General features: G+C 39.6%; 1 protein-coding gene across 4 annotated transcripts in view; it reads right to left on the bottom strand.

Annotated features, from left to right (window-relative positions):
- dock1 (dedicator of cytokinesis 1) overlaps positions 1–12,435 on the bottom strand; it is a 195,263-nt gene that overhangs the window by 9,146 nt on the left and 173,682 nt on the right. For all 4 annotated transcript variants that reach the window (XM_005736499.2, XM_013911671.1, XM_013911672.1 and 1 more), the window contains 5 exons: positions 12,145–12,229; positions 9,417–9,503; positions 7,859–8,035; positions 5,823–5,906; positions 291–428 (listed from right to left, as the gene is read on the bottom strand). In XM_005736499.2, coding sequence (XP_005736556.1) covers positions 291–428; positions 5,823–5,906; positions 7,859–8,035; positions 9,417–9,503; positions 12,145–12,229 — 571 coding nt within the window. The remainder of the gene's footprint in view (positions 1–290; positions 429–5,822; positions 5,907–7,858; positions 8,036–9,416; positions 9,504–12,144; positions 12,230–12,435) is intronic.

Genomic DNA, 12,435 nt, shown 5'->3' with positions numbered 1-12,435 from the left:
CTTTTGAATATTAAAGACATGAATAAATGTACAAACTACAATCTGACCACAGAAAAAGGAAGATCAACATCCTACATAATGGATGTATGAGAGATGTAACAATAACAAATAATATTATAAAATATTTCAGAAAGTCCATCTCACAGAAATCGTTAGCCAAGCACCAGAAAGAACTGCAGATCCCATTAGTCCCTGTTAAAATTAGCACACTGAGCTACAAAGCACTGTCTGTGTTTAAAGAAAAGAAAGAAAAAAAAAGAAGAAGCTCTAGTACAGGAAAAAGCTCTTACCAGAGACTTTACCCCATACTGTTTCTCCACCTTCTCCCGCAGTTGCTTAAAGCACGCCTCCATGCGGTCATGAAAAGGCCTCAGTGCCTCTGTGACCTTCTCTCCATGGATCCGAACACCTTCAGCGAGATGCGGAATCTGGTGGAAGAAAAACAGCAGCGTGAGACAACTTCATCAAACACACCCTGGACTGCAGAGATGAGAGATCAGCTACATGCTGCTTCTTCCTTCAGAGGAATGCATTAGCGTCTGTCATTAACTTCATAAACTTAATTTCATGCACATGTCCTTTGGCTCATTGCCCTCTTGGATGTGCATATTCAGCACCAGCAGTAAAAGTACATCAGTAATTTTGCATATGCACTGCAAGCTTATCCAGGTGGAAGCGGGAACATGTTACAGAAAGCTGTTGCCATGACACTACCGCCGCCTTCCTGACCCCACCAACATCAATGCAACATATAAATTAAAACATGGCAATGAAAACAGGCATCTGCTTTGTTTGGTTGGATGTTTTCTTCTCCATATCTGATTGCAAAAAACAGTATAATGCATCCTTTCAGGAACACTGCTGCCTCCCACTCTGTAGGAAGCTGGTGAATAACAAAATCTAAACACATAGCAGTAGCAGCTCAGGTAGAGGAAAAGGGAGAGAGACAGGCAGTGAGCGAGAGTAGGGGGGAGACTGAAACTGCTGAAAACTAGTAATTAGGAAACCCCTGTGCCACAGCTCTGCTGACTAAATCTGGTAAGAGGAGGACGCACCATCCCTTGGGAGAGTGACCATTTGAGTGTTATTTTCCTCTCTGCTGGTTAAAATCACAGGTTAAGGGTTTTCTGGGTTTTTTTGCAGAGGTGTTTCATGCCATCTTTGGCAGAAAAAAGCAAAGATGTTATAGTCAGCTGTGTTAACAGCAGATCCCTTCTCTCCCATAGCAACTGTAAAAATATTACTTTACCGCGTTACCTCTATAAACGAGAAATACAGTTAAAGCTGAAAAAAGGTGTTTGTAATTCCCCTCTGATGAATAGCTTAAAAAAAAACAAACTGCATTAAACGGGATTTAATTTCAACATCTGCATTTACTGATCCCAGTCAGACAATGAAACAAATTCACCTGAACAAATGGAAGAAATAATCTGTGAGACGTGAGACATATTGGATAGGTGGGATAATAAAGAAAAGTGTTTGTGTGTGTGCTAACCTGACCTTCCCTAGCCTACCCTTCTTTATATTCCCCGAGGACAAACTTCCTCCCAGGGCATATCATATCATGAGCCCACTTCAATCAACTTGTCCAAAACACCAATGCACTTTTGTGATGCAATGTTTCATAATACTCCCCAAATCATTTATATTTTATTTACACCCATGTCAAGATAAGAATTTCTGTCAGAAAGGAAGATTAGCAGCGCAGAAACACACCTGTTAAAAGATACTAGCCACCTAGCTATATGTTCTCAGGCATGTGATACGATGTGCTAATAAACAGCATCCTGTGATATGAGAATCACAAAACCTTTGGCCCGAAAGCATAAATGAAATGGAGGCCACAGACACCATGCAGGCATTCCCCCTGTTAGTGAGCACCTGCATCATCACCACTGGGATCTCACGGAAGAAGGAAAAGATGCGTCTGGGTATGAAAAGGCGAAGGGAAGGAAAAGAGAGGCAGAAGGTGAAAAAGGTTAAGAGAAAGGAGGGGGGAGAGGAGTTTTTGAAGGACGAAGTGTTGTGAGATGAAAAAGCAATGAAAAAACACAGCGAGAGTGAAAGCTGAGGCAAGATTCACGTCTCCCAGGATACCCACATCTTTTTATAGACCTTTGGATGATTGAGTGCGGCTGAGTTGAGGCATGGCAACAGATTTCTGCTTGGTGGCTGCACAGCGATAAGCTCATTGCGGAAGACACTTAGGCTCAAGGTTGTCAACACACACACGTGCGTATATGCGCACACAAACACACACAAACTTGCGAGTCTAATTACATAACTTAACTTTTTTAAAAATGCTTTTAATCCTCTCCGGCTGTCTAAGAGAGATATCTGTTTATCAGTTTCACAATTTGGCATATCAGTAAGAGATATCAGCTCTCGTGATGCTAAGGTGAATGTCATTATTAGAAACTGGGGACTTGGTTCTGCATTCATAAAAAGCCAACACCAAGTCCACGGTAAACATTATCTTACAGAGTCATGACAATACAAACTGTAAAAACTAGTTTACTTCATGGAAGAGGTACATTTGAGTTATTTTACGGGATAAAGAGGCAAAGCTGAGGTGTCAGAGATGACATGCTAGTTGGGGAGGCTAGGCAAAGCTAAGAGTGTTGTTGTTGATCATAAGTCACAGTGACAATAACATGTCACTAACAGTGCCCCCTTTCATGCAAGCTTTGAAAATAGCATTCATTAATATATTAGAACACAATCAAAATGGCACGAAGGATATTGACATGTGGGTAGTTTGAGTTTTCTGCCCCGATATTGATAAATGACGGTAGCAAAAACAGTGGAAGAGTGTATCTAAACCAACACAGCAGTGTGTAAAACTACAGACTGCTTGCAGAGAAGGTCAGACGAACTGAGCACAAAGGAGTCACAAGTACAAGAAAATGAGTGGTTATTAAATAGAACATGCACAGTTCAAGCCTAACAGCATGACTTTGCTGTTCTGTGAACACAGAAACTAGACACGAGCGTAAGAACACTGACGATCACCGTGCACTCACAAGCAACTGACTTCCTATGCCACTGGCTTTACCAGCCAGTCATGTAGAACTACTGGCAATGAACACTATGCTAAAATTACATAGAGGCGATACAATACAGCAATATTGAGGCAATACAAATGTACAATTGTGGCCACGTCTGTCCTTTTTTTGTAACCCCCTTATGACAAAAGATAATTTACAGAAGCTTTAAAGGTTGCAAAATAACCAGGACTATCATGAACCTATAACAGTTTATTTTTAATAAGAAGCAAACAAGACTGCATTTAGTCATTCATTATGACTGCTTAACCATTAAAGCTTCTGGTTTTATTTTTGTGTCCCGAATTCACATATTATGCCATCATATTTCCATAAAAACAAGAATTTTTGAACTAAACATCAATCTTTCTCACTGCACTTTGTTTAGTGGGCTGCAGCGATTAGAAATCACGCTAGAGCCCCATTTATAAACAGGCAAATGCCAGTATTATCAGCTGAAAAATGATAAATGAAATGGCACTGTGGTTTAAAAAACCCCCCAAAAAACAGAGCCTACTGTTCTTAACTGAACCCTGTCATTCAACTGCCTTTCTGATTCACAACAAACAGACTTCTGAGCCACACCCCGCGGTGGTAGGACAGCCACGCTGGCTTCGAGATGCTTGGTATTAAAGCTGCGATGACATATTAAGACCTTTCGTGAAGGTCGCGCAGGTCTTGGAGACGTACGCAACATTTGGCGAGTCAGACAGACTAATAAGCAGACTCCGCTTTATGTGAGATGAAGCGACCAAAAGAAAAAGGCTTCTGTTAGAGGGTCCTATTAGGAAACAAACCTGCCATTAAAAGATGATGTTTTTATGCTAGTGAATACAATGTTGATGCCCTGGTGAAAATTCCCCTGATCGTTTAGCTCCCCATAAACAGACTGAACGATGTAGAAGTGAGGCGTTTCAGGAACTAATTTAGGCATCTTTCCAGAGCCAATTATAAACATAAACATTTCTAAAAAACCCTACTTCGTACTTGCCAGGGAGTTGTTGTTGTTGTTTTTTTACAACACCTATTTTCCTGATTTCCACTTGCTCATTTCTCTCTAATTACTAAATGAGGACAATGGGTATTTCAGGATTCAACGGCTCATTTCTACCCGTTTAGTTTGCTCATTGGAGCCGGCTCGCCTTCATTTGTCTCATTTAGATGGATTCAAAACACAAGATAAACAAGCCTGCAGTCTCTGGCAAAGAGACAGCTGACACCAATTCAAATCTGCTTTAGTGATCGCTCTAAAGTTTGTTGTGGGTATGTTTGGCATAGGCTTTCCTCTATGGCATGTGTGCATTATGATTACACCAAATAACCTCGAAATAATTTGAAACAATGATTTTAAGGACACTTTTTGAAATGGCTCCTTATCTGAGTAGTACTCTGGAATTAAAAAATAAAAGCCTATGCCACAAATGTAATCACACCAAGATTACTGCTTGCTGCCATTGCTTCATGATAAGTATAAAAATAACTGATAGGTCTTAGAGATGAAATCCAGCTGCTTGCTCCAACCCTGTCATGTATAACGTCTTTGTGATATGCACAACGTTCCAGGAGTGATGAAGCAGCAACATGCTTATTTTTAGGTAACCTGCCGCTGCTGTGTCAACCTCTACTTCAGTCAGCGATTTCCTACAGATCCCCATGTACGCGCCACTTGTCTAAGTATGTCTAAGTAAAGTAGGCACACATGGAAAATTGTATTTTTTTAAAAAAAAGTCTTCGCTATAGAGCAAAACAATTATGTGAGCAGCATCATCAGTGTCAGACACGAGGTACGAATACAAGATACATTCTTCTGTGTGAATCACTGAACCATGTAAAGTCAAAAGGCACAACAAAAACAAAAGAGTGTTACTTTTCAGAGTCGGCGAAGTTCCACCAAAGATGCGGAGCACAAAGTCGACCTATTTTACAAACAACTGAGAGAGGTACAACTTTAGGAAATTAAATGATCTTTCTCTTTCCTTGGAGTGAAGAATACGAAGCAGACTTTTCTTGTATCTGTTCAGATCCTGGGTGAACCATAAGGCAGGAAACCACAACTTCTTGAGTATTAAAGTAACCCACAGTTCAGATCCAGAGAGTTATACTCTATTAAACAGGATGTTGCTTTCCAGCGGTCCTCGTGTGCATTTCTTGCCTGCTGCATGTGCATCTCGCTCAGTGATGCTCACAGAGGCTCACATTTCCCCTGTTTGCAAAAGTTACTGCACTGAAAACTACTGCTACTGCACAAACAATAATGTATGTTCAGCTGTAAGTTTCACACTGATTCATTTTTATTTTTTATGTATAATCACTTTAATGAAGTGTCACACATAAATGCAATTTTACTTTAAATTTCAAAATCACACAGCGTAATGTCTGGAAGGCTGTAGATGGTGGTGCAAGGTTTGAACATTTCTGGTGTTGATTCCATTAATAAACTTCTCTAATAATTTTAACCATAGTGACTTGCCCAAAGCAAATGAATGCAAACCAGTGCCAATGATGTTAAAAGACTGAGTGGGATGAATGCACATTTTCATGCCTCCCAAGCTCCTTCACACCATTTAATCCATACTCAGCATTTTGACTGCCTGTCGGCCATGTCTTCCTATGCTCTTTACTTGTGCTATGGAAAAAGAGTGCAAAGAATGTAACATCGTTTAAAGTAAATAATTTCAAACAAACTGGCAAAAGCACTGTTCCCTGAATCCTGGACCCTTATGATGCTTTGCCATTTTCACCTACGTGTCCCATGGCTCTTCAGTGCTATGGTCTTACCTGCCAGGCGATGAGGTCCTTTAGTTTCTCTATCTTTTCAAGGTCCTCTGGATGCTCCTGGATGTACTTGTCATTGAAAAAGGCCTGGAGAAAAAAAAAAAGAAGGCAGACAGAAAAACACTGGAGTAAGTATGACTATATAGAAAGGAGGAAAACCTGGAGTAAAGTTAGGTAAAGGTAAAAATGTAAAGATGTTTGCGATATAAATAAAAAGAAAACTGGGAGGAAATAAAGATGAAACAAGGGTGAAGCACTGGGAAGGTCTGTTAAGATGTGAAAAATGTAGTCAAGACAACCGTCTCTCATCCACTGCTCGCACTATTTCACTGAGACGAAGGAGTGACCTGAGGGCAAAGAATTCCCGTTGCTTCTCCTCTGACTCAGAAGGCACCCTCAAGAGCGGTATAACTCTATTTCAGGTAGAGAACCCAATAGGCTATCGCTTTTTAAAATAATCAAAAGGGTAAAAGGGTTGTGTTAAAAAAAACTGAAAAAAGACCACATGAGCCACTATAGTATTTGGATTACACGTGAAAAATGATGAAAAACAGGATACAGTGAAGACTGAGTTGGGCTTTTGGAAAATGAAAAAATAATGGATTTATGATGACCTACAAGGAACATGATATAAATAAAAAGGTATAAAACATTAACCATCATAGTGATAGGGATTCAAGAATTTGCAGCAAGCATACGATGAGAAGAAGTAGGAAGAAGTAGAGATGCGCTAATTGCAATTTTCTGATTCCGACTTTTATTTTTCAATTCAGATCAGGGAAAAAAAAAGTTTAAGCTTTAGAATTTAGGCAACAAATTACAGGATGTTCAGTTACTTAAACTGCATTAATGCTGTGCTCTTACTGAGTCTGCTGGCTTGTTGCTGGCTCTGAACTCTGGACAGCTTTAGCCACTTGGCCTTTGCTGACTTCTTAAAAATGTCAGTGCTCATCTGGGTTAGGGTGATTTAAGTGTCTGATTAAGTTTGTTGTTATGAATGTTTTTGTGGTGGCCCACATGTAGTTTATCTCGGCACTCGGAGACGACCAGCATGGGGCAGCGAGTGATGCTAAACAGACCAGTTACTAATCAGATATTTATCAGGCTAACTGGTCGGTCACTGGTCTGGAAATGAGTGGGTTTTGGTACTTGGTACTCTAATAATAACACCCAATTCACATCATGTAATATAACCTGGAAATTAATGTGTTTTTATTTGAATACCATACCATACCACCTTTATTTATAATGCACTTTAACATAAAACCAGAGTTCACAATGAGTTTAAAACATACTTTGATGATCTTAGAGATAATTTAAAGACACGGAGTACCTTTTTATCCTTAACGTGTACTATATGCAAAAATATATACTATAAGCAACAATAAATAACATAGGCATTCCTCTTGTTTCGTTTTCAGAAAATGTTTTTCTTTTTTTGGAAAATGTGTGAGATGATTCTGTGATGATGATGATGATCATAAGACATGTCTATTAGAATTCTTTATGGCAGTTACAAAGCTAGAGAAGTGGATGCTTAGCTCAGCTTACGACAAAGAAGGAAAATGGGGAAACTGTTAGCTTAGCTTGTTCAAAATATAAAAATACCTGACTAGCACTGGTGTGTAAAACTGTAGGCTAATGAAAAAAAAATAAGTGCTTTGCCTCTCAGTGTATGAATTTTATATATCATGCCCCTGCTTCTGTGTATTGAACAGTCTCAAGGTCATCTTAGGGTCATCTTTAGTCATGTCTGCTGTGGTAGGCTCCTGCCAATCTTGCCCAGAGAGATAAAGGGGCATCATTTATTTCAACTTTACAACACCTAAGGCTAGAAACCGAGTCTTAAGGTTGTGCACTGGCCCTATAGATTTGAGTCTCCTGGTTCTAGCTTTATGTTTAACAAACCTTCACGGCATTTAGAACAAGATAAAATAAAGCTTCATGAATTGTGGAAACGTTCAAATTAAAGATTTGGACATGAATGTATAAAAGTTAAGATGATTTAGACACATCCAGAACTATTTTCATTCGTCTACCTTCTCGTAGTTGGTAAAACCTCCCATGACAGCTGGGTCCACAATCCCATTCAACAGCATGGAGAGCGGGTTGATGGGAAGGTTGGGATCATTGAGATGCCTCTGTACCATGCTGCTGATCTTCTCATTGGTCTGCTGCATTGTTTCAATAGCATTTTCCAATGGACTGATCTCCTCCTGTGTAGCACAGAAGTTACAGGTGATATCAGATATTCCCAGCGCTTATTCGCCTGTTTCAGTGCAAATACACATACTGTACACTGCTTTCATCCCTGCGATTACAACAATCAAAGCGAAACATTTTGTGTTACGAATTACAGAAAGGTTATAAGAAGATAGGCTGAGGATCGCTTAACTACACACATAAATCAAACAGAAACAATGAATAATTTTTGATCACCGTGCCCATATACAAACCTGGAACTGTCAAACGAAGATGGATAGTGTGTTCATGTACCAGAACTTCAAATCCCATGCCAACAAAAAAAAAAAAAGACTAGCAATTTAGAGGAAAAGATGAATGAAGTACTTGGAACTGTTGTCATTCATTTCACTACGGTGTGAAAGCTAATTTCGACACAATCTATTTAACTCCACATAGGGGCAATCTCATCTCTTGGATGGATGAAAAAAATCACTTCATTGTATTAAGAGTTTAGAGAAAACATGCATGGACTGTTAAGTAAATGTCAGAATTAGACCCAAGCCAAAAAAGTAAAGATGTTGTACAAGCGAGACAAATCTCCAATCTGCTCCGGTATGTCTCAGGCCAGCTCGATAAAAAGAATTGTCAGATGGAAGGATTAGGCCTGGTGAATCTCAGCCCAGTCATTAAGCTTTAAATAGAGAGTCTGACCTCAGGGACCTTGCCTCTCCCTGGCTCATCTGGAGGGCAAGCTGCTCCTGACAGTAAATTCTAACTCTGCCTGAAGGAAGAGGTGTCCGCTCCGAATTAGTGTGACAATGGAGAGTAAAACTCTGCTACATGGACTCAGGTGTTTGGGAGGTAAAGGAAGGCTAATCGCACTAAGTAGTGCATTTGTTTTGGGACAAACTAAAAACACATGAAAAAAAAAAAGTCTGTTTGGACTCTTAATTGACACTATAATCTGCCCTTGTGCTCATGACTTATATGGTGCACTTTTTTTCCCCCGTACTCGGGGATGAACATTTAAAAAAATATATATTAAAAGATCACTGATAAAGTAATTACATTTCGATAAAGCTTCAGTCAACACTTAGGTCCTCTGCTGTTGTCTGAAGGGTTTTCAATACTGTAATCCAGGTAATTGTACAAAAAGTGAAAGGAGAGCAAAGCCTGAACTGTTCTCCAGTTATATTTGTGCTGTGTAGCAATTTTCAGTAGAAACAGGAGTGCCTGGTGAATCAATGTGGGCCATCTGGCAGCGAGAGAACGTGCCCTGTCGTTAGCCCGGGGAGTGGCACCCCTGCGTCTATACTGCTTAAGTGGACAAATCACATTGATTGTCTTTAAGCAAGCCTGCAGATCCTCATCTGATTAGGAGCCTTGCTTGGCACACAGGCCCTTCATACTCACAGTGGAGACTGACTTGACTTCAAACCAGCGCAGGATGCCAGGAAGTTTGTACGCTGTAGAGTACGTGGTTCTCTCAATCCACATGTTCTGCAGACACAAAGACAGACACAAAATTGGAACACAGTTCAAATCAAGATAATGTGGCTCTTTAAACAGATCAAGCTGCAGCTGTGCCAAGATATCGCAATAAAACAAGACTGTTGCTGCATAAATGAGATTTTAGTGACGCAATGGATTTGGTTGGAAGACTGCTCTACTGCCTCCCCGTCTGGATCGGAGCTCATTTGCTCAAGTGCTCAAGGGCAGTTCCAAAACTGTTGAGACAATGTGTAAAATGTAACATTAGAATAAAAACAAAATGCAATGATTTCCACATTTCATAAATCTGTATTTTATTCACAACAGAACATAGAAATCAAATGTTTATGCTGTCAGTGCTACCAGTCACCCTCCTAGTAGATGGTAAGAAATTTCAGAAAAGTTCAGAAAATTGACCCCTGACCTTGAGAACAAGGTCACTGGGATTTGAACCTTTCTGAGATTTTAAGTAGACTAATCTATGGTATCAATTAAAACATCCTACGTCACCTTATTCTCAAATTATTCTCAAACTCGGGTGTTTAGCCTGCCTGCCCGCACATTCAACCAGGTGACAATGACAACACCCCATTATCCACCTTTTTATGGCTGAGGAAAAAACAAAGAAACTCATTTTGTATTTGATGGCAGTAAGACATTTTTTAAAAAGGCACAGGGCCAACTGAGGAGATCAGATACTGGATTTTTGGGAGAAGAATGTTCTGGTCTGATATGGATTCTAGCTGCTCAGCAGTACTGGGTTTCCTCTGTCGTAATTTTCCTTTCATGATGCACCAAATGTCTTCAGCTGGCAAAGGTTCAAGGCTTTTCCACTACAAAGCAACACTATTGCAACAGATGCAGTATTGTCTTACTGAAATATGCAAGCCCGTCCCTGAAAAAGACTTGCAGTTACCTTTCTGCACTGACCGTGGTCTACAAAAGCACCAATGCAAACCACTCATGCAGGCCTTTCAACTGAGAATCGTGCCTGTTTTAAATGCACCTGAGAGCTTGAAAATCAGACATCCAATAGTGATGTTCAGTCTTGTCATTTGTCCCAGAGATTTGTCCACTTTTTCCTCTATCTTTTGATGATATTATGTACTACAGATAATGAGATGTTTCAATTTTTCACAATTTTTACATTGACGGGCATTATTCTGTTTTTCAAAAATGTGTAGATGTGTTTGTTTTTTTGCAGATTGGTGAACCTCTCCCCATCTTTACTTCTGAGAAGCTCCGCCTCTTAGGTTTGGGCTTGTGCGATTTGCAAATCACTGCATTCTGTTATTTATTTACAAACACATCAGCCCAACTTTTTTGTTATTGGAGTTGTAATATGGGATATGATATGAAATTGGATAGCTTCTAAAGCATCAAATATTTATAACCTCAAATAACAGTACACATTGAGAAAAAGAACTTGCATGGCAGGGATCACCTGCAAGTGAGGTCTGCTCCAAATGTAGTTTCCAGCCTCTTTTTAACAACCAACACATCTGAAAAGAAAACTAATACTTCTATTTAGATATTTAGAGACTGCGTTGTCTTTAAAATCTACTTACTACTCACTCAGGAGCATCTGCAAATGACAAGGATTTGTGTTTATTGACATGCATAATAGATGTGACAGACACAATATGTCAGGCAATAGATATCCATAATCGCTCTGTCAGGACAGAGAAAGTCCAATCAGTCTGACAAGGGAAGCAAGATGAGTGAAATTCATCACCCTGTTCTGCTGAAGTGACGCCACAGTAAACACAGAGGAAAGCGTGACTGGCTTTAATTTGTCGTCCTTGTTATTGCTACCTGGTTATTAAGTGCGCACAAAGAATAACTCTCTAGATAAACTAAAAAACGACTTGACAGCAATAGTTGCATTTACTAAACTGGAGATAGATCACTGTCAGCGATTTTATTTTGTTTGGATGCTCTTGTTGGCACCACCTTCTCCTGTGTTCAAAGATGAATAAAATCCTCCGTCTATCCCTCCTCTGCGGTGTAAATTCTTCTGCCTATGTAAATTAGCTCTATGTTCTGCGGTGCTATTGATTTTCTGTGCTGAAAATATCTACGTAAGTATACGTGCATCATAAACTTGAAAGATTTCTCAGTCCTACGCTAGTAAATTTCAAGGTGGTGGCCGTGACACAACAGCAACCTGATGAGAACAGGCAAAAATGAAAATCCATTTTCAGCTCGACTCCACTTGCCACATCTCAGCATAAAACACTGAGAAGCTTTTTGATTCGGAGGCTACTTACCTACCTACTCTAATTTAACCTACTTAAGTACATTATCTTGCAAGTGTGCAACTTGCAAATGGAGCTGAGTCATTTGTTCCTGGGAAATTATTTCATAAATTTACTTGTATTTTTTCCTGTGTTTCATCTCTGAATGTGTGTAAATGACAAAGAAAAAAGATTTTTCTTTCTTTGTCAGTATAACTGGAATTCTTTAACAGTTACTGGTTGGTACACATTTTTTAAACCTACCATTTCTACCGCTCCTGTAAACGTAGACTCACATGTTCTACTGTAGTCCAGTAACACATAGTCTTTATGTTAATTTTATGTCTGAAGTTAACCAAATAAATGGGGAAAAACTAAGTAACAGGAAACAAACAGAAAAAGACGGGAATTACCGCAAACTCATTGTCGGGATCCTTCTCTCCCTTCCTCACCGGCCTGGAATACTGGAATTTATGGACTTCATTTACCGTGTAGAAGCTGGGGAGGGAGAAAAATCAGTACCTGAGTAAATTAAAACTGTTATGGGCAATCCACAGCTTGATTCAAAGGTTGATTGCTTTGCTTCAGGTCAAACACAGGACAAACCGCCTCCCAGGGCAGCTGTGACAGGAATTATTGTGATTTGCATTTGGCTTTTGACTAACTATCCGAGATATGGCCTCATTGTGGGAAATAAATTCATT

Source organism: Pundamilia nyererei, unplaced genomic scaffold (genome assembly GCF_000239375.1).
Source record: "Pundamilia nyererei isolate P.nyererei 1_Seehausen unplaced genomic scaffold, PunNye1.0 scaffold00069, whole genome shotgun sequence".
NCBI classification, from domain to species: Eukaryota; Metazoa; Chordata; class Actinopteri; order Cichliformes; family Cichlidae; genus Pundamilia; species Pundamilia nyererei.
Note: the sequence above shows the minus strand (reverse complement) of the source record. Positions and strands in the feature narration are given on the sequence as shown.